The sequence below is a fragment of the Limulus polyphemus genome, unplaced genomic scaffold, assembly GCF_000517525.1.
Source record: "Limulus polyphemus unplaced genomic scaffold, Limulus_polyphemus-2.1.2 Scaffold893, whole genome shotgun sequence".
Classification (NCBI taxonomy): Eukaryota; Metazoa; Arthropoda; class Merostomata; order Xiphosura; family Limulidae; genus Limulus; species Limulus polyphemus.
Window position 1 is genome coordinate 190,193 of NW_013666503.1, and position 25,147 is coordinate 215,339.

At 32.0% G+C, this 25,147-nt stretch overlaps 1 protein-coding gene and 1 long non-coding RNA gene across 3 annotated transcripts in view; one reads left to right on the forward strand and one right to left on the reverse strand.

The window, feature by feature from the left end:
* Positions 1-5,731: 5,731 nt before the first annotated feature.
* The window catches only part of LOC106461080 (ephrin type-A receptor 4-like), a 106,662-nt gene continuing 87,246 nt past the window's right edge, over positions 5,732-25,147 (reverse strand). The window contains exons 4-17 of one of the 2 annotated variants that reach the window (XM_022387935.1): positions 23,881-24,036; positions 21,132-21,434; positions 18,314-18,549; positions 17,681-17,762; positions 16,887-17,001; positions 16,057-16,133; positions 14,967-15,011; positions 14,493-14,636; positions 12,905-13,152; positions 12,318-12,416; positions 11,687-11,797; positions 10,931-11,125; positions 8,759-8,901; positions 5,732-7,454 (exon numbers count right to left, since the gene is read on the reverse strand). In XM_022387935.1, the coding sequence (XP_022243643.1) occupies positions 7,199-7,454; positions 8,759-8,901; positions 10,931-11,125; positions 11,687-11,797; positions 12,318-12,416; positions 12,905-13,152; positions 14,493-14,636; positions 14,967-15,011; positions 16,057-16,133; positions 16,887-17,001; positions 17,681-17,762; positions 18,314-18,549; positions 21,132-21,434; positions 23,881-24,036 (2,210 nt within the window). In that variant the 3' untranslated portion in view covers positions 5,732-7,198. The remainder of the gene's footprint in view (positions 7,455-8,758; positions 8,902-10,930; positions 11,126-11,686; positions 11,798-12,317; positions 12,417-12,904; positions 13,153-14,492; positions 14,637-14,966; positions 15,012-16,056; positions 16,134-16,886; positions 17,002-17,680; positions 17,763-18,313; positions 18,550-21,131; positions 21,435-23,880; positions 24,037-25,147) is intronic. The other variant, XM_022387937.1, reaches the window with a different exon arrangement.
* The window catches only part of LOC111086172, a 45,853-nt gene continuing 26,485 nt past the window's right edge, over positions 5,780-25,147 (forward strand). Inside the window, exons 1-2 of the long non-coding RNA XR_002610917.1 lie at positions 5,780-5,852; positions 14,913-15,124. This is a non-coding gene — a long non-coding RNA (uncharacterized LOC111086172). The remainder of the gene's footprint in view (positions 5,853-14,912; positions 15,125-25,147) is intronic.

Consider the following 25,147-nt stretch of genomic DNA (forward strand, 5'->3'; position numbering starts at 1 on the left):
AATTCTTTGTTCTCTTTACCCCAAGCAACTTTTTTAAGGGAGGGTGTGTGAATAGAAATTTTCAAACTTGTATCAATAAGAAAGCTATATGTTCTTAGTAAGTACACATAGAAATAAAATATTAAGTGAATGAAACGTGCCAACAACAAGAAAAAAAGGTATACATCGTTAAACAAAATTGCTATTTGAGTTGGCTATTTATGATTTTACAACCATGCATCCATGGGCGTCCGCAAGGGGGCATTTGCTCCCCTGGATTATAAATTTGATAGTATTTTGTCATATTGCCCCCTCTGTAATAGATTCTGTATCTATATTTTAATGTTCAAATCAACTATCAACAATAGAAAACTATTTTTTACGAAAATAACATTTATTTGAGTTAACTAGCCTTACGATATTTTTATACTTAAACAATAGTTATTGAATAGAATATCAATGCTGTTTAACTTTTCAAATACAGTATGCAACATCAGCCCATTACTAAAGCTTCTGATGAATTTTTTTTTATATAATGTTACAATTATTTTATGTTCTGCCTCCATAGCTTCAATTTTTATACTTAATTTGGTATTTTTTGCTTAAGCTCTGTGTACACAAAATATATCCCATACAAAAAAAAAAAAAAAAAAGAAAACACAACAGGATAATTGAAACTCGTAATATTTTAACTATAACAAGGCAAAATGACCGTTATAAAGAAATTTTATTCACCCCTTACCTTCCCCGGTTTATTGTTGTACAAATTAGACATCTGATTACCTGGTATGTAATCTGAAATGCAGTTAGTTTATGAATTAGAACATTTGATAAAAGTGGTTCTCCAAAGTCTAGGAAGATTTTTTTAAAAATTTAACAGTGAGTATACAACGTTTTGTGCAAGTTTGATTCAGTTTTCTTTGTCATACATAAAAGCGAAAAAATACGTACATATGTTAAAAGTCAATAGATAACATTATAATATTTACTAAGTGTATTTAGAAAATTATCAAGTGTTTCATACAGGTTTTTGAATAAATATTACCAGGATAGGATTCCTATAAAATATGAAGTTTATCAAACAGCATTACTACTCTTATGGTATGATGGACTGTTGTTGCAATAACTCTAGGAATATATTTAGCTAGTTGAGAGCATGTGGAATTTTTGTTGCATTTTTTTAACTTGTCGGAATAAGATTTCTATAAAAAATGAAGGCCATCAGATGTCGTTACCAATTCTTTAGGTAACTATTAGGCTTACAGCACAGCGTGGCAAGTACGTCATTCTTCAAAACCCACCAAGTCAATGATTTCGCTTGTCCGGTCGGTAGAATAAAACATCTTGAAGGTTCAGAATTTAAATGTACTGCAGCTGCCTGTTGATTGAAGAAAAAAAGGACTACGACTTCTGTATAAAAACCAAAATGTCGACCTTTTTCGTTCAACAGGCAGCTGCAGTCCATATAAGTTCTCAAACCTACTAAGTCTACCAAAAATTCCACTGAAACAAAACCTCTTGAGTCTAGAACACACCCAAGATAATATGTAGTCTCAAACTCTCCTTTTAGTTTTGTACTTGAGGCCATTGTATTGGCAAGGGGGCATATCCGGATTATCCATTTGGGCTATAGTTCCATGTCGTAAGGGAGCCCAAATTAAAACTGAACTGTGTTCTTTGTTTATATTTTTGCGTGTCTTAATTTACGGCTTTGCCAAAAAAAATGTTTTTATCGAGTTATACATTCAAACCAAATTTGGCAGCAATTAATCTGTAGACATTAAAAAATTAATGTTTATAGTTTAAAATTTTTTCGTAATTCAATTTCATTATTTTATTAATTTTTTTTTCATTTTCTAAATGTTTTTTATCTTTTTAGCTGGCAAATTTAATTAAGCCTCCTATTTGAGAATGCGGCTAAAATCCAGGGTTTGATTCCCCGCGGTGGACACAGAAGATAGCCCATAATATAGGTTCGCTCTAAAAACCAACAAAATAGAGAATGTACGGGCCTTATATGATGCTTTTTTATTGCTGTTTAACTTTTTCATTGTTTCAATTGGTTTTTAAATATTGATTTTTACCTACGCAAACTTTATTATGGATTTTATCGGTGATAAATAATTGTAATTCAAAACATATATAGTGGGACTGGGAATCTAAGCTTGATTAATCCAGCACTGCGAGGGGATATTATGACGTCGTTCACAATTTGGGTAGAGATAACATAAATGCTAATTTCTTTAGATACAAACGGTAATGTTTTGGCGATCGGATATTGTTTGTTTGTTTTTGCTAAATTTTTGCAAATCTGTTAGAGGTCTATTTGCGTTAGCCGTCCCTAATTTAGAAGTGACAGACTAGTGGGAAAGCAGCTAGTCAACACCACCCGCTGCCATCTCATGGGCTTCTTTTTACCAACAAAAAGTAAAATTGACCGTCACACTAGCTCCCCACAGCTGAAAGGGCGAGCATGTTTGGTGATGAGATTCGAACCCGCGACCCGCAGGTTGCCACTTGAGCATCCTACCCATCACACCATGTCAGGTCTAATCTGATATCAATCGTTGTCATAGTTAGCATCCTGTACAATCGCATTGGTCTAATTATTTATTTGTAATTTTTAAAATACATAAATAGTTTCTAATTACTAACTAGTTTTTATTCTACGTTTCAACTGCTAATATGCTGCAGTCTTCGGAGAAGTCCCGAGAAGATAACAAGCGCCACCCTCTCATCATCTTGTACCATTAAGTACAAGTTATTGATCCATTTGCATTTTTTCTTATCTCATGTGACACCATGTTTTTATTAAAAAAGCCACACAGATTCATCCTTTTCTTTAGATTGGCAGTATAGTTAAGTCACTGATTAAATACTAAGTTTAACACTTGTGCTTTATAACTATCTAAATCATAATTTATGTATAAATATTAAAATGATATAGTCGTGTATATGTAATACTAGTTTGGCTGGTGCTTCAGGCTGAATGATTGACTCTTCTATGCAGGCTGAGGTAGTCTTCTGGTAAATAGTATTTATCAAATCTTGCAGAAATATGGAGCTGGATGTGATAATATGTCCCAAGTGAATTTTTTTTTTTTAGTTAAGAGTTTGAGTCAGGCTATTATAATATTCTACATCTATACCTTTTTCTTTCAACAAGGCCTTGTGATTTCTGTAGCTAATTAAATCAATGCTGCAGATAGGTGTGTTTATTTTTCTCCTCACTGAACCTAGTTATTTCAGATTGTTCTTACTGATATATGAGGAGAAGCAGGCTTTGTGGTGCTTGAATTCTGCTGCATTTTCGACACCATGAAGTACTACTACTATAGTCTCACCTACTTGAAAGGTAATAGCAGCCATCATCTCCTTCATCTTTGTTTTTGTGGGTTATATTATTACAAAACAGGCACTTAGACCTAGACCCGTCAAAATGAAATTCTGAAAAATAGTAATCCCTACTGGGAAAAAGAAGCCATAGCCAAAAATGTAAACAGAAATTGTGTTGCTACTAATTATGTTTTATTTAATACTTACTAATTACAGTGTACTACTGATTTATAGCCCTTTAAGTAGCACTCTTGGCTTTCTTTAGGAAATCATCTGTAAATTCTTGGAAGAATACATGGTTTTTGTGCCATCTCCATCTTTCTTATCAGCGCTGATTGTAAGGTAGAGTTTGACAGTGATCCTCGAAAGTCTGTCCTATTTTTGCGAACAAACGAGAAAACCCTCTCACAACCTGCATTGCCTTGTGGTATTACGAGGATAGACTCATTACTTCGGAGATTTTATTATATTTAAAGTTGTCCAGCTCATCTTTCCAATACTATACCAACACTTGTTTGCTGACCCACTGAGGTTTACCTCAGTCAATGGATCAGCCTGATAGGTGAGAAATTGCTGCTGATGAAAATTCATTGTACTGGCCCAAGTTGCATCCCTTGCAATAAATGGTTTGAATTTTCCAACAAAGTACTCTACCGATTCCAAAAAAACTTTTTCTGACTGTTAAAGTTGTGTCTTGAAGTGGGAAGCTGACCTTCCTGTATTCCAATTCAATTTCATAATTCAAAGCAGAATCACGTTTTCCCACGATTTTCTTCTCAAAAAATGATCACCGCACCCTAGACATTTACTACTTACATGGTTTTTTAATAGACTATTTCAAGCATTTGTAAGACTGAGACGCAAAACGGAGAATTATTTACGGATAATTATGAGTGAAAAAAGGTTTATGAAAAAATTCCGTAATTACGCATACAATTGTAAAATAACACAATTCGCACGAGTATAAAATGGGGGAAAAAAAATCGGAACAATTACGCCTAAATCGTAAGAGTTGGCAGGTCTTTTGTCCATGGGTGATGACTGTAACTAGAAACCCCATGATGATTCTAAAGAACCATAGGAACCAGCAATGTTAATGGTAGAGGTCCATGAAAGTGTTGGGTAAGAGGCAGCTTTTTCATTTTTCTACTCATACGCATTTCATAGCACTAATACCACCCAATCGACAAATCAGATAGACGATCTATGTTTGGTTTTAAGTTCTCAAAAACATCATCACCATGCACAAATAAGAACCTGTAGTGAGGCCTCCCATGGCTTTTTCAGTCTCACCAGTATCTGCCTAGCAGATGATGCATTTTTCAAAGTTGGTACATTTCTTTCTCTTTGAAGGTGTGAGGCACTTACTTTTTCCCTCATCTAGACTGTCCATGTGTAAATCTCAGAAACACAACAATGATATTCCATTTACTATCATGGATAAGCTGTTAAATATGTAGAGTTCATTTTCACTGTACAATCAACCATGAGTAGAATAAACACTTATTGGTGCATGAACTTGGATTTCATAATAATAAATACAACATGTGTAAATTTGCCTATGTGGCCTTCTATCTCTTTTAACAATAATTATTCTTATGTAGTATCCTAGGAGGTTCTAAGAAAGATTCACTGACACCAAAATCTTGAATATTGGCAAATATATGAGCATCTAGGTTGTTTCTACTCCAGATTTTGAATGGCTGTAACACTGTTCCCCTCACCTATCAAAAAAATTATACCACACTTTGAAACCACATACACATACTTGTTGGGGGTGTTCTAGAAGGTTTATTCTATCATCCTATCAATTCAAACCTCATATGTGGTGAATGTTGAAAAACCCATTTATATGAAGTCCTATAGGAATAAGGTCCTATATTATAGGACGTTTTACTACATTAAAGCAAAAACTTGTTCAGTTTTGATATCAAAAATCAATATTAATCAAATAATCATTGGGGAGTTTTTTTCTGCACTAATGCAACAGTTACTGAACATTTATAAAAACATTTTGGTGTTTCTTGCTTACAATTCCTGATCATTTAAGTGACCATTTATGTCGAAAAAATAGGGGTGGGAAACATTGTTCATTCTAGAAATTCTATCAATTCTATTTCTACACATATGCATTCTGTAAATTACAGTGAAAGTAGCTGATAGGGGTTATATAACAATAGTTTAAAGCTAGGAGTGATTTCAGGATTTAGATGTTGTAAACATCTTTTGAAGTGTAAAATATGGACATTTTATGCCCAATATAGGAAAAAAACAAAAACAATTAACCATCCAAGTTAAGGTCTTGTATTTACTAATTTATCACTTTTGCTCAAGCTTTGTCTTATTCTTTTATCACTGATCATTACAGTGCCATCACTATGTTCTTAGTGCTGAATTATTAACACAGAGTAAAACAAGTTTTTAAAAATTATTGTTTATTTGATTCTCAAAGGTTTGAAACAGAATTAATTACGAGCCAGAGTAGACGCTGCTACTGATACACTTGGATGGATGGACGACAAACCTGTCACAGTAGGGTAACTATTCCTCTAATAATTTGGTTTTCTAATAAAAGGTACCATTTAGAAAGTAACACTGATTATTTAATTACTCTCCCAATAATATTACAATCAATATTGGCCAATCTTAAGCACATGACATGTGACTAGTGAGACTACTACCACATTTGAAAACAAAAACAACCACTTACAAAATACACCTGCCTATGTTGTCACTCATTTTCTCACAACAATGTACAATTTTATTTTACAATGTCACTTTGTTTGTGACTAATTTCACAGAAAGCAAATATTAAATAAATAAGTTCACAGTGGTGAAAATGTTTGATACTGTGGGAGTGGACAGATCCTCTACCTGCCTGGCATTGATACAATGTGAGACACAGAACAACAGCAAATTCACAAGCAGAAACATCATATACATTTGCATATTCTCAAGGAGCTCACCTTTAAACTAGCTTGCATACATCAGAGAGGATACCCTATGTCAAGAGCAACCATCTTGCAGAAGAAAAATTGTCTGAACTCTTTTTTTAAATGTTTCACTAATTTTTGTACAAGCTAAAATCTGACAGAGCACCATCACATTTTTTTCCATTCAGAAGTTAATCTTCATCTATTCACTAGCACCAGCAAGTTCTAGTCATAACTTTATTCCTGCCTCAGAAGTATCAAGACATAGCCTAGTTTTCGGCAGATCAAAACAGCAGAAAGGTGATATGAGATTCTTCAAAAGGCTTGACTTGAAGACTCAGTAGCCAAGTATGTCAACTACTGCATTTATGGTAGTTGTTAAAGATGCCTTCAAAGATTGTAACCAGGCATGTCTAGTCTTCTGTTGATGGTAGTCATTAAAAGAGGCTCCAAAACAGTAAACAGGCATGCATTAGTCATCTTTGATGGCGATTATCAAGAGAGGCTCCAAGAGACTGTAACCAGGCATGTCTTATTCTCCTGATGATGGTGATTAACCAACGAAGACTCCAGAGATTATAAACAGGCACATCCCAGTTTCCTGTTGATGGTGGTTATCAGAGACTGTGATCAAGCAGGTCCTAGTCTTCTGTTAATGATGGCCATTAAAAAATAAAAGAGGCTCCAAAGACAATAAACAGGCATGACTTAAGTCTTCTTTCTGTTGATCAATATAGTTAGTTAATGAAATAATAGTCACGAAAAAAGTAAATGAAAACATATCTTTAGTCTTATTTTGATCAACATATCAAAATGGTCATCATTTGAGACCCTGGAGTCTGTGATATGTTTGGTTGAACTAAGTTATTCAAATTCTTGTTGGACACAGTGGTCACAAAACTATTAAATAAACCTTGTACAATAAGACAGTGCCTGCACACATGTGCTCACTACACAAGGAAACCTTCTGACATCTGAGCCCTGAGCATCTGAACACTATTGAGTAGTTTTTTCTGATGTCCAGCTAAAGTCACACCCAGGGTTGTTAAATCCTTATGGGTTAACCTGGCCACTGCTTCCATTGTTGTTATACCAGCATGATCAAAATTCTCCAGATATCGAGTCATCTTTAGACTGTCCAACCACTCTGGTATTGACTTGAACAGCATCATGTCTGATGTGTGAGGATCCAATGGATTCTGATTCCTGAGATCAAAAAAAGAACTAAAAATTATTTCACTATTTCACACAGTTGTAATATATTCATATGAATATTTAAGTTTTGCATTACAAAGATGATGTCTATTCCAAATACTGAGCTGAACTATCTTTTAGCAGTGATTATTATAAAATGGGCATCACCATATTTTAACATAGAATATGAATACATATAACAACATTTTAATTATTTTTTATTTCATTTTCCACGATTTAGAATTAGTTAAAAAACAGAGCAATTATATCATAAATTTTTTACACTTTTGCTTATATTCCTATTAATTTTGTACAGCCTTGTCACGTTACATATTTCTAACATTTGTACTTCTGAAAATTCTGTACCCCATTATGTTCTACATTTCTCACATTCAAGAACATTATTGATGTAACGGGTTTTGTGCTGGAAGGAGTTGGTTACTTAGCTGTGCTAAGAATGATTTGACATATTCTTCATTGCTTCCATAATTCATACGGCAGTTACAAAAACAAATTGTCTGGGAATATCAATTTTTCCATACCAATTTACAGAATCGCTTTCTTTGCACCACTGTCAACACCAATTGTTTTTTACAGATTTATCTATGAGAACTGTGTCATCTCATGTTTCAAGAAAACTGACATCATACATCAAATAATGTGGGTTAAAAGAGAGCGATTAACAGAAATCATTTTATCACCAGTGGGTGCATTATTAAACTACAACAAATGTTTTATACAGTTTATATGCATAACAATACACGAAATGTCCCTCTTAGTTTTTTACAGTTCCCCAAACATTTCTAAGACAGAATAACATCTAAGGACAGAAAATTTCCATTCCTTTATCAGTTGTAATCTAGAGCATATGGGTGAGGAAAAAGAATTACTAGGATGATTCCATCTATGGATTACCTTATAGGGGATAGTTTAAGATCTTTTAACTAAAATTTTCTCTTGAGAAAAGAAGAGTACGAGGTGATATTTTTGGAATTAAAAGATTATCCATGGGTTTGAGTAGTGGGTTTAATTTTTACTTCTTTTTCTTCTGGGTGGGTGTGCAGGAATAGTTTGAAGGGCCAATTGACCCTTTGTTGTTCATATGTTATGTTAACTAAACTAATAAATCAGACTAGCATTCCACCATCTGATCACAAGTAACAACATAAATGATTATACTTTTTTTTGGAAGTCTGTACATCATCTGTCTTGACAGGGCATTGGTTCAATAAATTTGTTTCTACTGAAATGTTAAATAGAAACCTATAAATTATTTAAGTTTTAAAGAATTTTAAGGTGTATTACAACATACTCACTTATTATTAGCTATCTTTCGTAGACTGTCTGGACATCTACTTAACTTATCTAAGGTTGTGACTATGCTGGAGAAACTGGGTCTGTAGGAACGTTCATTTTGCCAGCAATCTAACATTAGTTGATGAAGAGCTTCTGAACAGTCCTGAAAGATATTTTCAAAAGTAACATGTAATGAAAAATTAAGTAGTTATAAATGCCATGCGCAACTTATGGATATACTTATATCTTCAGGTGAAAATGAAGTATTTAATCTACTTACTGATGAACATCTTGAATTAACAATGAAATTGTTTCATATTATTTAGGTACATTACAAGTGACAGTATTCTGTATTTTATCAAATACGCCTTCAGGCAACAATGAAGTGGCTATACTTTGTGTATGTGTGTCTGTGTATATCCAGTTGAAAATCCAATAATATTACTTATGTATATCTCCAATAGAAAATCAAGTGATGTTGCTTTTTCTTATGTATAGCTTCAGTTAAAAATCAGGTGATACCTATATACATCTTCACACAACAGTTAAGTGGCTGTACTTTATGGAAGTGACAATGATGAGATTTTACTTTAGCTACATAAATCTTCAATGACGATGAATCAGATTTATCTTACTGATGCGCATTTCTATTTAACAATCAGTAAATTTTGCATTAATTATATACATCTTAGCAACAATATAGTGGTTATATTTTCAAATATTAAAAATCAACATGCAACATTAAATTGTTGCACAATAAAATTAGCTTTATTAAAAACAGTGTACATCCCCGTAAAGACTGTGTTTCAGCAGTGCTATACACTGACAATTATTAAAGTATTTTTACTTTATTTTTTTATATTTATGCACATCTTCAAAAGAAAATAATGTGCTTTTATCTTACTTATCACAACTTAAAGTAGCAATGACGTAGCTTACCTTACAAATGTATGTTCTTTAGTAACAAAATGGAGACATTTAACCTTATTTTTATACATCTTAAATAGATTATGAAGTAGGTTTATGTTACTAATATCTGTAAGTAACAAGAAAATTATATTTTACTACAAGTGTGTGTAAGAAATAAGTATAAGAAGCATAAATGAAAATATATCTTTCAGTGCTACCAGTGACTTAAAAACAACAAGATTGTATTAGTAATTCAAAGCCCAACATGTGTTGTAAAGTATAAGCTTTAATCTATTATGGATCCTATGAGTTCTTTGTTATAAGTGAACATTGTTTTTGTAGTTTATCCAATATACTTTTCTTTACAATGAAACAACCATGGCATATACAAGTAGGGGGATTTTTCTCTACTATTAGTTTGAAAACCCTAAATACTAGGTTTTTGAAGTGGGACATTGTACACTATACTGTTTGAATGAAGTGCTGTAGGCTTCTTGAAGAAACTGATAAGTCACAGTATCCTCTAAACTATTATAAAAACAATTATGAAGATAGTTTTATTCATTATAACTTTGAAAGAACAGAATGTTTTATCAGAACTTCCATTAAGTTAACACGTCTTTAGTGAAAATCCCTTGTGTACTTCAGTGCCTTATTACTCTCATGATTAGTGTTGAGTTTTTAAGTCAATTAACTTAACATTTAATCAAGACACATCTCGAATGAGAAATAAATCTTATTTCTGAATTATATTTAAGACTGAAGTAATCTAAGGTAAGAAGGGTAAAATTCTCCCAGCTAAACATTCCTGGTTTGTTCGTGTTTATGACTTTAGTGTGAATGAGGCTTCTTGAGATTATTTAAAAGATTACTCACCAGTTTTACCAAAAAGCATAGTAAGACCCAAAAGAGGAAAACATTCTATAACCTGCAACTTGTATTGGGTCATGATACACAGGTACAAACTTCTTCAAGATTGTTGGTAATAAAGATAAAGAACACGTGTAAACTTGACTTTTAAACAGATTCTATATTCATTTATGCTTCTACAACAATTCAGCCAGACTTTCATTTATGATACTGAAGATTGTTGGTAATAAAGATAAAGAACACGTGTAAACTTGACTTTTAAACAGATTCTATATTCATTTATGCTTCTACAACAATTCAGCCAGACTTTCATTTATGATACTGAAGTAATTTCATAATGTTAATGATACACGTAATATTAATTTTCCAGAAATGTTTATAGCTTGAAGATAAATATTACAATAAATACTCACCATTGGTGCTGGAAGCCTGTATCCCTTTTCAATGCTCTTGATAACATCTTGGTTGGACCAGTTCCAGTATGGTCGTTCTCCATATGACATCACCTCCCAACAAACAATGCCAAAACTCCACACATCACTGGCTGATGTGAACTTTCGGAAAGCAATGGCTTCTGGGGCTGTCCATCTTACTGGAATTTTTCCTCCCTACATATATTAAAATTAGCTTTTTCTTGATGCATTCAATATTGAAGCCATTTTTGTTTTTAATATTTAAAAAAAGAATTTAAGGGGAGTTACAAAGAATAACTTTTATTTGTATATGATGAAAATTTCATTTAAATACCCTTTACTTCTGGCAGCTTTATCATTATAAAGTAAAAACAACCCACAATTTTTTCTATAAAAGGAACAAGCTACAGTTTCAGTATTCACTGAAGAAATAAAAAACTACTTAAACGTTTGGGATCAAAGCAAAGATTTGAGTTTTCAAGTGAAGGTGTAATGGTGAAATTTATGTGGACAATCTCTTGTGTTGCTGTTTTTAAGATAAGCAAAAATCTAGACTGTGGAACACAATGTTATTCATATACTTCTGGAAACTCTATAAGCAGCACTCCCTATCTCACTATACACAACAAAGTCAACATTCTTAAAGATTAGATTGTTTTCTTACTTACCCTATTTGTTTTGGCAACACCATCTCTCTATATCTATACACACCACAGACAGTAATTTTGCAGATAAGGTGATTATTTTCTTACTTACCCTGGTTGTGTAAGCTCCTTCAGCAGCACTCTCTATCTCTCTAGACAAACCAAAATCAGCAATTTTACAAACTAGACTGTTGTTCACCAATACATTCCTGGCTGCTAAGTCCTAAGGAAACATTTATATATTATTCTAAGTAATTCTTTTACTAAAACAAGTTATATCAAATTTGTATTATTTTTTCAAATAATTTCATAACCTACATATTACTAAAGAAAAAAATGAACAATTCCAATAATTTTCCTTTTTAATAAAATACTTTTTTTATAACTACTAAACAATTCATTTATAGGATAGCAGAGTTTATCATAAACTCTGTATTTGGTAATCTTTTATAAATCATTCAAGTATTTGTTACTAAACACAGTTTATTAAACATAACTATTATAGAAAATACAAAATTTAGTTGTATGTATATAAAGAAGTAATATCTAAAGCATGAATTGTGAAAAACACATTAATATTTGTTATATAGACATAGTTCATCACAGGTGTGTTGTGTCAAGAACACATTAATACTTATGTATACATAGATCATCACAGGTGTGTGCTGTCAAGAACACAACAATACTTATGTAGACATAGTTAATCTCACATATATACTGTTGAGTAACATATTAATACTTACCCTATGGATATAGTTCATCTCGGATAGATACTGCATTCCTGCTGCAATACCCCTCAGCATTCCAACTAGCTGGATAACTTGGAATTTTCCATCATTAGCCTGGTAGAATAATTGACTTATATATTTTAAAAGTATATCATGTGTAAGTTCTTTTTTAACAGTTCTTTATAGCAATAAAATCTTCTAAATAATATTAACTATACTTAGAGGATAACACATACAAATGGAAAAATCTTTTGGATATGATCAGTCTACAGAGACATTTTACGACTCATGAAACTTACTGTCAAACAGTGTATTGTTTAATGACCTCAAAATATTCTTTACAAAATTATGCTATATATTTTGCTGATTGACTAGTAAGTTAGAAACATCAGATTATTCTACATAAATGAACCACAGAGAAACATGGTTGTTAGCATTATCTTGCTAAATGGTAAACTATCGTGGATATTGTGGACAAACAAAACGGCATATCAAGCTAAGAGTCCAAGAAGTTATTTACTGAGCTAGATCCACCTAAAGAAGTTACACTGAGAAGCGTGTCAATAACTGAACAACTTATATGACCCATACAATAAACTTACCCTGAGAAATGTATCCAGAGACCCATTCCCCATATATTCTGTGATAATCATGACTGGGTAACTTTTTGTGACTACGCCTTGCAGGTAGATGACATTTGGATGATCAAACTGTCCCATGATGCTTGCTTCAGTTAAGAAATCCATGCGGGCTTTATCAGGTGACCCAGGCTTCAAAGTTTTAATGGCAACTGTTATTTCTGGCTGAGAGGGTACTTTGAGCTTTCCTTTGCATACATCCCCAAACTCTCCTGTGGCAGCCAGAAACTCTGTTATACTACTTATAATTTCAGTTTAACCAACAACTAAAAACTGTTATACATTTTATTAGCTTAATTAGTCAATGAAATCAGAAAAACTGATACATGTTTGGTAATGATAAAGGAAATAATAATGTAAATTTTCACCAATAAAAATAAGCAAATAACACCTTTGAATATGAAAAAAGAAAGCAAAAAGACCTTTTTATTACTACAGAGAAGATTTTGTATTTACTAGTCTTGTACGTTTCAGTAAAGACATGATCTACACAGAGTAATAAAGGAGATTAGGACCAAGTAAGTAAAATTTTGTAAACCTAATTTTAGAAGATCTCTAATTTCCATTAATTACAACAATCCTGTAATATACTCAATTTTGGTACTTCATCATTATAAATATGATTGAAAAATAAAAAAACATAACAATAAATAATTTCTATTTTTCTACAATCATATAATGACCACAACACATGAATGAAGAAATACATTTAGTCCTGAATAATTATTGTACTACTTTTTTACAGCTTCTGAAATTAAGTCTTATTTTATAATCTAAGAAATACATTTGCCTGAAGTCAAAAGTATAATATTTGCTGCCATCATTTTAATATCCAATCTTAGATCAACTGAAAAATCCAACATCAAAATCATTGTAAAGCATTGTTTAACTAAAAACCAAAAATATGTTCATTATTAAAGTAATTTAATGCATATAGTTTTATTGTCCATTACTATATTTCTTACTCAAGTATGTTGATTTTTATAACTCCAGAACAGTTTTGTTTATTCTTTATAATGGAAACTACAGTCATAAATAATATTTATCTATCTAAATGTTGTTACTTCCCCAAATAGTAGTTTATAAAAGGGTAAGAGAATCATTTACCTCCACAGTAAGCACTCGAACAATAAAATGGCACTTTCCACAGTATGAAATTCTATAATGATTTGAGAAACACCTGCATCCATAGTAAAATGTATCTCTTATTTTGATGGTTTTCTGTGATTTTGTGAAACATTTGAACCAAATTAAACACTTAAATGCAATAGTATTTCCTAGGATGATGTACAAAACATCTGTCCCCATATTAAACTCTTTTTCTACTCCACAGATTGCTCTTATACCAATGAGTGAAGATCACCTTTCATAATTATAAGAAGTAACTGCATCTTGATGTGACTTTTAAATCTCCTACAGTTGGTTTCTAGATATGTAGAAACTACTAATCTATCCTAATAATTGTTTCAGTGGCAATCTGTGAAAATTGATTTATATACTTTATTGTTTGGCCTACTAATATACTCTACATAGTAATGCACAAAACCCTCACCTCCTCCAATGATAGCTTCTATAGTGATGTGAGAAGCATCTATCTCTTTAGCAAATTCTCTAACTGCCTGGTTGGGATCTTCATAAGTATGTGGATCTATGTAACTTCTTGGACCCCCACAATGGGTAAAAAGGAGAGTAGTCACTATGAAAAGTAGAGAGAGAGTTATTGAAATTATCATATAACTAAAGAGGTTCATTAACATAAGCAGTAAATTTTTACACAAATTATACATTGTAGTTGTAAACATTTTAGTGATCAAATATGTCTCAATGACCTTTTAACTAATATGACTAATATTTTACTATTTTCAGTTGATTGATGATTATCACTCTTGTGATTTTTGTACATTAACATTTCTACACATGTTATGTCAAACACTACTTTACTTTGTGATTGTAAACAATTATATTATTCTAGCCGCAAGCTTAGCTGTGAAGAAAAAAGCCAGAGTTAAGAGAAGAAGATACTTACTTCCGGCAGTAGGAACGATTGGAGGATGTTCTAAACCCGGAACTACTGTCAAAGGAAGGAAAGCATGTTCTATCAGCAGCCATTAATAGAAAAGCGTCAGTTTGAAAGAGCTCAAGAAAAAGAGTTTTCACAAGCAACCCTACTGACCTTTCACCTGTGTGAGTGATGTTGATGATAAATTTTATTCTAAGAATCTTGGTTTATGACAATTAGGTGACTAAACTTGACTGTTAAGAATTTGGATGTTTAAACTTGAATTTACAACATTGGTTTAAAGACAAATCTTTAATGTCCAACCTTACACTAAGTTTGTTACAACCCTCATGTTTTATATATATGTGCATTAGTCTACCCTTCACCAATACCAATAAGTCACAATTTAACAGTCCTAACCACCACCATTAGGATAAGCAACAGCCTTTCAACTTAGTGCTATAAGAATCACTTTATTTAGTATTCATTATATATATACTTTATTCTTATAGGACATATAATTTAAGGTTGTTCAAAGTACACTTAGAACAATACAAACAACATTAGTAAATATACTTTTTAACTACTGTTTAAACATAATTGAAAATTTATTTTTTTAAGTTGAAACAGGCCTCCCAGAGAGCTATTCCAAAAATAAAGTTTATTTTATGGGTTCTTTTTCCTAAATATATTGAGTAAAATATATATAAGTAACTTATATTTGATTAATAATAAATGATAATTTCTATATCCATCTGTAAAGGTTCCATGAATAAATCCATTATTTGGTGTGTGATAATAGAAATTACGATTACAAGTTTTGATAATGCTGATAAAGAGGTCTGAATTATTAGTCCACATAAAAAATTCTGCAAATTTGTTGTGTTTCCATGGTTCTCTATTCGATACTTATAATAATATCAAGACCACAGTATTAAATATTTTGTGACAAAGCTTTTAAAAATATAATTTTACCTTTAAGTTTATAGATTGTTTGGGCAAAAATAATAGAAATAAAGGATAAGAACAAAAAAATTGTTTTTATAAGTTTTAAAGGTTTTTACTGGGAGGCCTGTATAAATCTCAAAGAAGGAAAAAATAAACATTTGGTCCTTACATTTCTTACCCTCCCCAGTACCATAATCAAGAGTGTCACAATCACTTGGCTGTTTTTTGTTATAGTCATCAGAACTTCTGTAAAAAAATAGTTTATCAAAATCAGTAAAAGTTTAGAGTAAGTTAAATAAATATCTTTAAAAATATCAAGCTGTCATCTTCTAGGCTAAAGTTAAAAAAAAAGAAAAACTCCTAAACATGTTTCCTAAATAAAAAATGAAGATAATGAAGTAGATAAACAAAGAAAGAAAAATATATTTACATTTGTTTTACATTTAATAATAATAAACAAAGAAAATATATATTTACATTTGTTTTACATTTTAATAATAATAAAGAAACAAAGAAAAATATATTTACATTTGTTTTACATTTAACAATAATAAACAAAGAAAATATATATTTACATTTGTTTTACATTTTAATACTAATATTATTCTTTAGAAGTAAATGAAATAATTGTAATGGAATTTCATGGCCTTGTCTTTCATTCCTAACACTGTATGATTATTTTCTTGTACATCAGTAAAAATGTTTCTTTGCTTTGTTTTCCAGGTGTCTCTCATGTTGGAATAAATTTTATAATTTAACATATAAAGATCATATCTTTTAATGTTTACAACCAAGATAACGGAAATATATCAGCTTTTTAACATATTTGTGTATTAAAATGACTAATAACACTACCTGTTATAAAACACAAATTACCTTCTAATATATAAGGTAATAATGAAGGCTAACACTTTGTACAAAAAAATAATTATGTAGAAAACTAATTTCTAATATGCAATCACCTGGTGATAATTTATATATATATAATTATATAAATACCTTCTAATGTACAAGACAATCATAACAACTATCACCACAACCAAGACAACCACAGCAACAGTTGCTCCAGCTATGATGCGCACCTGCACTTGATCTTCTTCTTCTTCTACATAAGCTGATGGTTAGAAAATATACATAACTAATTAAGGAAGTTCATATCATACAATCATATAGTAGTTAGTGTTGTCGTATTTTTTCTTTAAATAAAATACAATTTATTCCTATAATGTATAACACAGGTTCTGGTTGAAACATTACTCCTGTTAAGGTGTGATGTAGAACAAAGCATATGACTAATGCTGGGATTACATCTAAAGCTTTTTATTCTTAACTGGCTGAAAACAGATTATTATTGATCATTTTTAAGTACTTAATTTCACACTTCTTACCAAAAGTGGGAACATTCTGTCCCTACAAATCAATGAAGTGAAACTTAATATTGTAAAACAAGAACAGTACAGAAATCCATAAGGCCATTCTTGATACTAATCTTACATAACAACATTGCATTAATGCTTGATTTCATTACTTTATACCTACAGTCTCACATAAATGTAATATTTTGCTTTGTTAATTATATATGTAAAGTTTCACAAGCCTATGTGTTGCAATTAATAAAGTTATATTTACTATGTTAACTTACTTCTTAGAATTACACAATTACTGTGACTGTGAAATAGCAACTGAGTCTTGTTTTAAACTGCATAGTTTGTTGAACATTTGAATGTTAAGTGAATACAAAATAGCATGATGTTGAAAGTTTTGAGTATAAACTTAAACAAACATAACCATACCTGTACTATCAACTAGTTGACCAGTAGTTGTATAAATAGGCTTGCTGTACTCTCCCCAGCCATGGGTAGTTTTAGCTCTGACCTATACAAATAAGTGTTAGATAAAACTTACATAAAATAGCAAAAACTGATGTAACACAGCACAAGATGGATAAGAATGTAAAGTACAACTTTAAAACTGTCAGTGTTATAAACACATAAGACATAAAACTAACAAAAAAAAGAAAGTAAAAGAAAGAGCAATTTAAGTACAAACAATATGTTCCAGCTTACTTAAAACTATAATTTTCAAGATTAACACAGGAAAGTATTTAAAGCATTCACATCTATTTCATATTTATATTTGAGCTATTGTTAGTACTATTTACTGAACTAGCTGTTACACAAAGTACATTTTTGTAACATATCCTAAAATTAAAGCTTAAAAAACATTGCTGCAATTATGTTTAGCATAATAGGATGAGCAATACCTTATAATAAATTTAAACAAATCTATGACATGGTTTGAAAGTGCAAATAAAACTTTACAAGTTATGATAATTCTAAATGAACTACAAGCAACATCAATGAAATATATAAGAATTAGAGAACGAAACAACTGATGACCACAAAATTGAACCTGAAACCACACACCTGAAAGCCATACTCAGTCTTGTAAGTCAATCCAGTCAATGAAGACTCTGGTTTCTTCGTTAAGACGGAAGATGAGTTACTCTGTTGTCCACGTAGGAAGTAGCGAACTTCATAAATCTCTGTCTGAATGTATGGATCCTCTGGGGGATCCCAGGCAAGGACAACAACTGCACTTTTCACAGATAGCACTCTGAAGTTATTAACTGACGAGGATGATTTGATAGACACGTGGTAGACTGTGTAAATGAGAAAAACAAGTATTAATGTATAAAACTTCCAGTTACCCTGGGACATGCAAAACAATAAAAAAGAAGAGTTAATAGATTAAATCTCATAGTTACCTCTCAACAAACCATGACAGGGGTAAAACCATATAAACAAAAAGACAATAGTCTAAATCTCACAGTTATCCCCTGTGTGCCTTGAAATAGGAAAATGTAAAAAAATGTACTGAACATAGTTCTAGAGGCCAACTTGCAAAATCTAATGCAACTTTGGGACAAATGTTACATCAAACAACATGTATGTCAAAAACACATAACATACTTCCATTTTGAGTATAGAATACTACATTTACAACACAACATCTCTAACACACCTCTAAAACATGAGGTACTGCATCTAATATACCACTACACTAGTACACTGATTATTACATATAACACACATGTAATGCATGAATTACTACATCTAATACATCACTAGTACACTGGTTATTACAAATAACACACCTGAAAGGCATGAGTTAATGCATTTTATACAGCACTAGTATACTGGTTACTGCAGATAACATACCTGTGAAGCATTAATGGGTCCAGCTTACATGTGGAGTGCAAGTTAATACAAGATAAATACAAAAAAATGGGAATTTAAAATTCTAGGTAACAGCATGGAGCAAAAATAGGGGTTTGTAGTGTCAATAACTAATGTCTACAGTATCCCCAGCCTTGTTTTCTTACTTATTTGTAATCCCTATTTGCAGTTTTTAAATTCACGATTTTTTATTTATCTTGTCTGCTGGCTTTTTTTATGTTCAACTATGGGTAAAGGATTACTTGATATGGTAGCTAAATTTATACATTATAATGATAATAAACATGGCTAGTAGCTAGCTGATACGGTTCATAATGATTTACTGTAGCTATTGGCTATTTGATCACAATAGTTTGAGATGTAAAATGTTAAGCTGCAGCTGGAGATTGTCATGGATATTTGTTGGAGAATATAGTGCGCATTTATAGTTCCTGTGTAACTAAATTTCTATACATTATACATAATGCATAGCAATGGGCAAATTGCTATATACTTAGACTAAGACACAACCTCCACCAAGCTTGTATAAAATTTTCTCAGTAGAGAAGGAACCTTTTCAAATAAAACACATACGTCTCGAACATCACTTTAAATAAATCTTTGTGTCTTTTAAAGTAATTATGCTACAAATGTGTGTATCAAAATTTAATATTATGTGTACTAATTTTTTTTTTACTCCTTCACTTCATACATAATATAGGGGTTTGCTCCCTAACAACACCAGTTGTATAGGGTACAAAGTATTGAGTATGTACATGTTACAGTCATCTAATGTTCATCTATTATTGGCTGATAATTTCTGTACTTAAGCTTTTTAAGAGAACGACAGATGTTTGTAAGAAAGCTAACTTCAAGGGGCAATGATAACGTCGTTTACACTAGAAGTACGGTATTTTTTAGTTAATGTAAAATATAGAAGAAATAAATTGGCTTTTCAATACCCCTACGATCCTATTTAGTATTCTACAAAAGGTTTGGAACAAATATACCAAGCCGTTTTTGTTATAGGCTGGAAAGAGAATAATAACAATAAGAATAATTACAAACGGCATTTTTGAGCAGATTTTCTTTTCCTTGCAAGTCTAACATGCCTAATTTTTGTGCATTTTCATATATGTACAGTCTTGGCAGTCAATAGTAAAGGTTTTAAAGTGCTGTTTGAACTGAATATTTACTGTTTAACTTTAAGGTGCATTTGCCTGTACGTTGTATCACGGTTTTTTACATTTCCTTGCGATCTCTATCAGTATAATAATATCTAACACAAAGTAGACCAGAGACAACAGTGCCTAACACTTTTAGGGCACAAATTACTTATCCAATACATTTCTATAACACAATTAGTCAATGTCCTACAAGTCTCACTGCTAACGAAAGATAATACTGTTTATTGATTTTGTTTTGTTTTTTACAGTATCAATCAAATCAAAGTTATTCTATCTATAAGTTATAGCAGGGGCAAGAACGTTGAAATGTTCCAATTTTTGTCCTAGCACTAACCTGAACAATGTTTTTACAAACTAGTTTTTTAGTGGTATTTGTGTCATCAGTGTAAAAATTTGCATTTTTTCATCTGCTCTGACAAAAATTATTTTATATTATTATAAACATTAATCGTGTTTCTGTAGATTTTTATAATATAAGCAGAACAAGCTGTTTTTTTTAGAAACGTATTATTGACTGTTACTAAGTGTTAGGCCATATCAAACTTTGATGAAGTTCAAGCATACATTAACAGATATACAGAAAGTCTTTTGTTTACTATTCTAAAGCACTGTGATATCAAACAAAGCTGATTATGGATGTATATGGTACAAATACATAATATGGTACCTATATTTTTAGCATGGAAGCCATAAGGTATATATTGACTATAAAGTCACATACAAAAACAGAACAAATTTATTAGTTGGTAAATGAAAACTTGCAAGATTCTTGATCCAAAAGCTAAACGAATATGGTATTTAAAGATATTTGAATACTAATCCCTACTAACAATACCTACCTGAAGCAGCTGTTGTTACTGTTCTTTCAACAAACTGGCTTTCACTATAGCTAGACACGCCGTTTTCAGCATATACTTGAAACCGGTATGTTGTAACAGGGTTTAGACCAGATATTGTGACTTTAGTTTCACTAAAACCCATTTGAGAAGGGACATATGATACGGCATGCCCACATACGTCACAAGTCAACCGATAAGTGGTGTCATTTCGGCCTCCAGATGATCTGGGTGGCTGCCAGGCTAGAATGACTGTTGATTGGTCAACAAAGCTCACCGAAAGATTCTGAGGAACTGATGGGGGTTCTGAGGGAGACAAGACTCATATGTTTGATATAAGTTTTAATTAGAAAAAAAAAAAAAAAAAAAAACTAAGACATGATCTATTACACAAGTATTTAACAAAACTTAACGGCAGGTGTTACGTATTAGAATTTCAAATGGTCTGAAATGGAGTTAACTGATAATTTAAATTTAGTAGTTAAAATGTACTTTGGATTTAGCAGTTAAGTAAAACCCGATATTCGCTTAACGGGGATCTAGCTAGCTTTGTCCTTCGTTATTCACCAGCCACACACGCTGAGTTTTCCACGATGAAGTTATATAATGTTTTCGTGAAAGTACTAATGTCCGATGAGAATCCACTGAAGTTAAATTATTTGTAATGATCGGACTTTGTAAATGCTCCTAGTCAAATATCTTAAGTTTTACGATTAATAAGCGTTATGATAATCACAGTTATAGCTTCCGAAGTTTACAGCACATAGGTTATATTTATAGGGGTGTGGAGAGTTTCTCGAAATTTCAGTTTTACTTAACAATACTGACGTTAACACAAACGCTTACGTACACACATATATTGTTGATTCGTACAGACGAGAATCTTCTACAACTTTAGAGAATAGGCGGGAGTTTCGCAATATGTATTAAACACTATAAGCTATGCATATTTCTATATATAAACTTAATCTAAACAAACGCTCATATTAAAATAAATATATAATAACAAATCTGTCACACAAGTTATATTGTCATCACTTTCATAATAGTTTATCCAATATACAAAATGTTATACGAAGCTTGAGAAACAAACAAGAATACCAAATTCAACATAGCCTTAAACATATTAACTCTAGTATGTAGCGAAAATGAGCAAAATACGTTTTACTATCATATCATAATAATCAAAGCCAAGTGTCAGTCGGTCACGCTCGAATTTCGTGTGTTACGTGAGTCCAATTCCACTTTTTCTCTTATAATACTTCCTCTTTCCATTGCCTATTCCATTTTAGTTTAATTCAATCGCTAACATAAGCTTGTCAAGGAGGGAGTTTTTATACCAGGGATTTGTTTAGCATAGAGTGAAGTTAATTCGCCATTTGTTAAAAAAAATAAGGTTTAAACGACGATCGAGTATTTTTTAATAATAAATGTCGTGTCTGTGGGTCTTTGTGTGTGTGACCGCCTTAGCTCCAAGAGGAAAGAACCAAGAAACCTGAAATTTTGCAAACATACAAAGTGGACCCTGAGGATGTGCACCTGGGTATTATTACTTATCCAAGTGCGTGGGCATCTTTTTATGAGGCAAGCTAGCGAAAAACACATAGAAAAGAAGTGATTCCTTATATTACAAATAGAAATTACAGAAAGACAGACAAACACGCGTGTGCGTGCGCGCATGCGGCCCGTAAGAGGATGTGTATGTGTGACCGCCATAGCTACAAGAGGAAAGAACCTAGAAACCTGAAATTTTGCACCCATACTAAGTGAACCCTGAAGGTGTGCACCTGGATATTACTTATATTGTCCACATGCGTGCGCATGTTTTTAATGAGGCAAGCTAGCGAAAAACTACATAGAAAAGAAGTGGTTCCTTATATTACAACTTCTAATATATATAAAAGCCAGTGAGTTTTAGTAATAATGCGTTCCAACAAGGATTTTATGTCATGTTTCTTAGGAAAAAAAGTATACAGGTTATACTTTTGTGCTATAATGGGTTCAGAATACACATACTATCAACCTAATAATCCGTGCGAAGCCGGGTACTTTCGCTAGTTTACAATAAATACGGTTTTAAGAGAAGTACTGCAATAATGCAATTGATGTGATAAGAAAATAATGAATGTCTGTTTATGGGCGGCAAAGTTGCAAATGCATATTGGAGGATTCAAGTTTGATAGGCTTAGGTTTTCCGTCATTTTTGACGGGTTTCTAAGAATGACCAATTTCAAAAAAACTAACCTTCGATCATACCGAAGTTTCTGAATTAAGGATATGAGCAGTGTTATTTAATTACTACATGCAAAACACTACTCTGTGAAATTCAGTTTGGGAATGATATTTCTATCTACAAATTGATCTCTAATAAAAGTATGTTATTTACACCTATGCCAGAAAGCTTGTCTACTACTTATCTTAATAGAACTATAGAATTTTCCCAATCCCCATCTAATTAAATATTTCAAACATCCTTAACTCTCTATTAGACACGTGGCACTACCGTGTTCTCCCAGTTTTTTAAATATGTTGATCTCCCTTACTCCCTATTAAACATGTAAGACTATCTCATCTCTAGTATTTAAAAATGAAAGATTTCATCAATAAATTGTCACTTGAATATTTTTGTAAAAATTATTGAACACTATTGTCAATGTTGACTAGGTCAACTAGGTTGACTCAAGGTAAATCAAACTTGATAAATGGCTGTTAATTTTTCTTTAGTGAAATATAAATAAGTTTCAAAACGTACGAGAGCACGGGGCATCTTTCAAGTCCGTGGAAGCTCTGTAATATCTTTCGTCACATGCACATTCGATCGAACCTTTATAGAGGGCAGAGCTGTGTAGAGGGCAGGAGGTACACAGGCTGTTTCCAACTGAGGATTTGTACGTTCCAATAGTACAAACTGTAAGAAGAGAAAACAGTTCTTTAAAAACTAATGAAGTCGATCACGGTTACCAACATTTGATTTTTTGAAATTATATCAATGATATATCTATACATATATATGTTGCTTTTGTTTGGTTGTTGCGGATATTCGCGAAAAGCTACACAAGGGCTATCTGCGCTAGCCGTCCATAATTTCGAACTAATAGACTAGAGGGAATGCAGCTAATCAATAGCACCAGCTTTTGAGCTACTATAATCGACAAGTGCGATTTGACCGTCACTCTTATAATGCACTATCGGTCCCATAATGCAGAGCGTGAGTTTGCCCGTTTCCTTAGCTATGGTTTTGTTGTACAGTGGGAATAGCACCTTGCCGAAATATATTGCATTTGGATGTCTGAGAAGCTCTTTTAATAAGAGACAATACATTGTAATTATATTAAAAAGAGTTATTTTTAGATAAAAAGTACAGACAAATACGTACAAAAATTCGGTTATAAAAAATCTATAAGTTGATACTTTAAAGAGGCCTACTCAAGCAATATGAATGAACATTAAAATGCTAATAATATATATATATATATGTGTATTATATCAAATTTTCATGGAAAGGCAGCTGCAGACGGCGCTGTTAACTGAACTGAGGAGATTATTTTCATTAAATCAGTTGGATCCTTATCAGTTCTTTACTTGGAAAGCAGTTATATCTTTCTTTCAACTGTTTGTCTTAAATATTAGGTCGTCAAGGAATTAATGTCGCGTTTTGGAAAACTTTCATTAACCACCCCCCAAAAGGCGTACATCACGTATAATAGTTAAACGAACCGCCTAAACCTCACGTTAGTACAGCCTATATAATGTATAAAGTTTAATATACTTTAATCCTTATAGTGATGACACATAACGAGACACAAATTCGGCATGTAATACTGTTTAAATACAAGAAGGGAAATGTTTTGAACGTTCGTAAGTGTCAACGATGGTTCAGAAAATTTCGTTCAGGTGACTTTAGCCATAAAAACAGTGATGGCAGGGGCCGACATGTTGGAATTGATATTGATGCTCTGAAGACGCTTGTTAAGTCTAACCCAAGAAAATACACTCGTGAAATGGCGTTGAAATTGCAT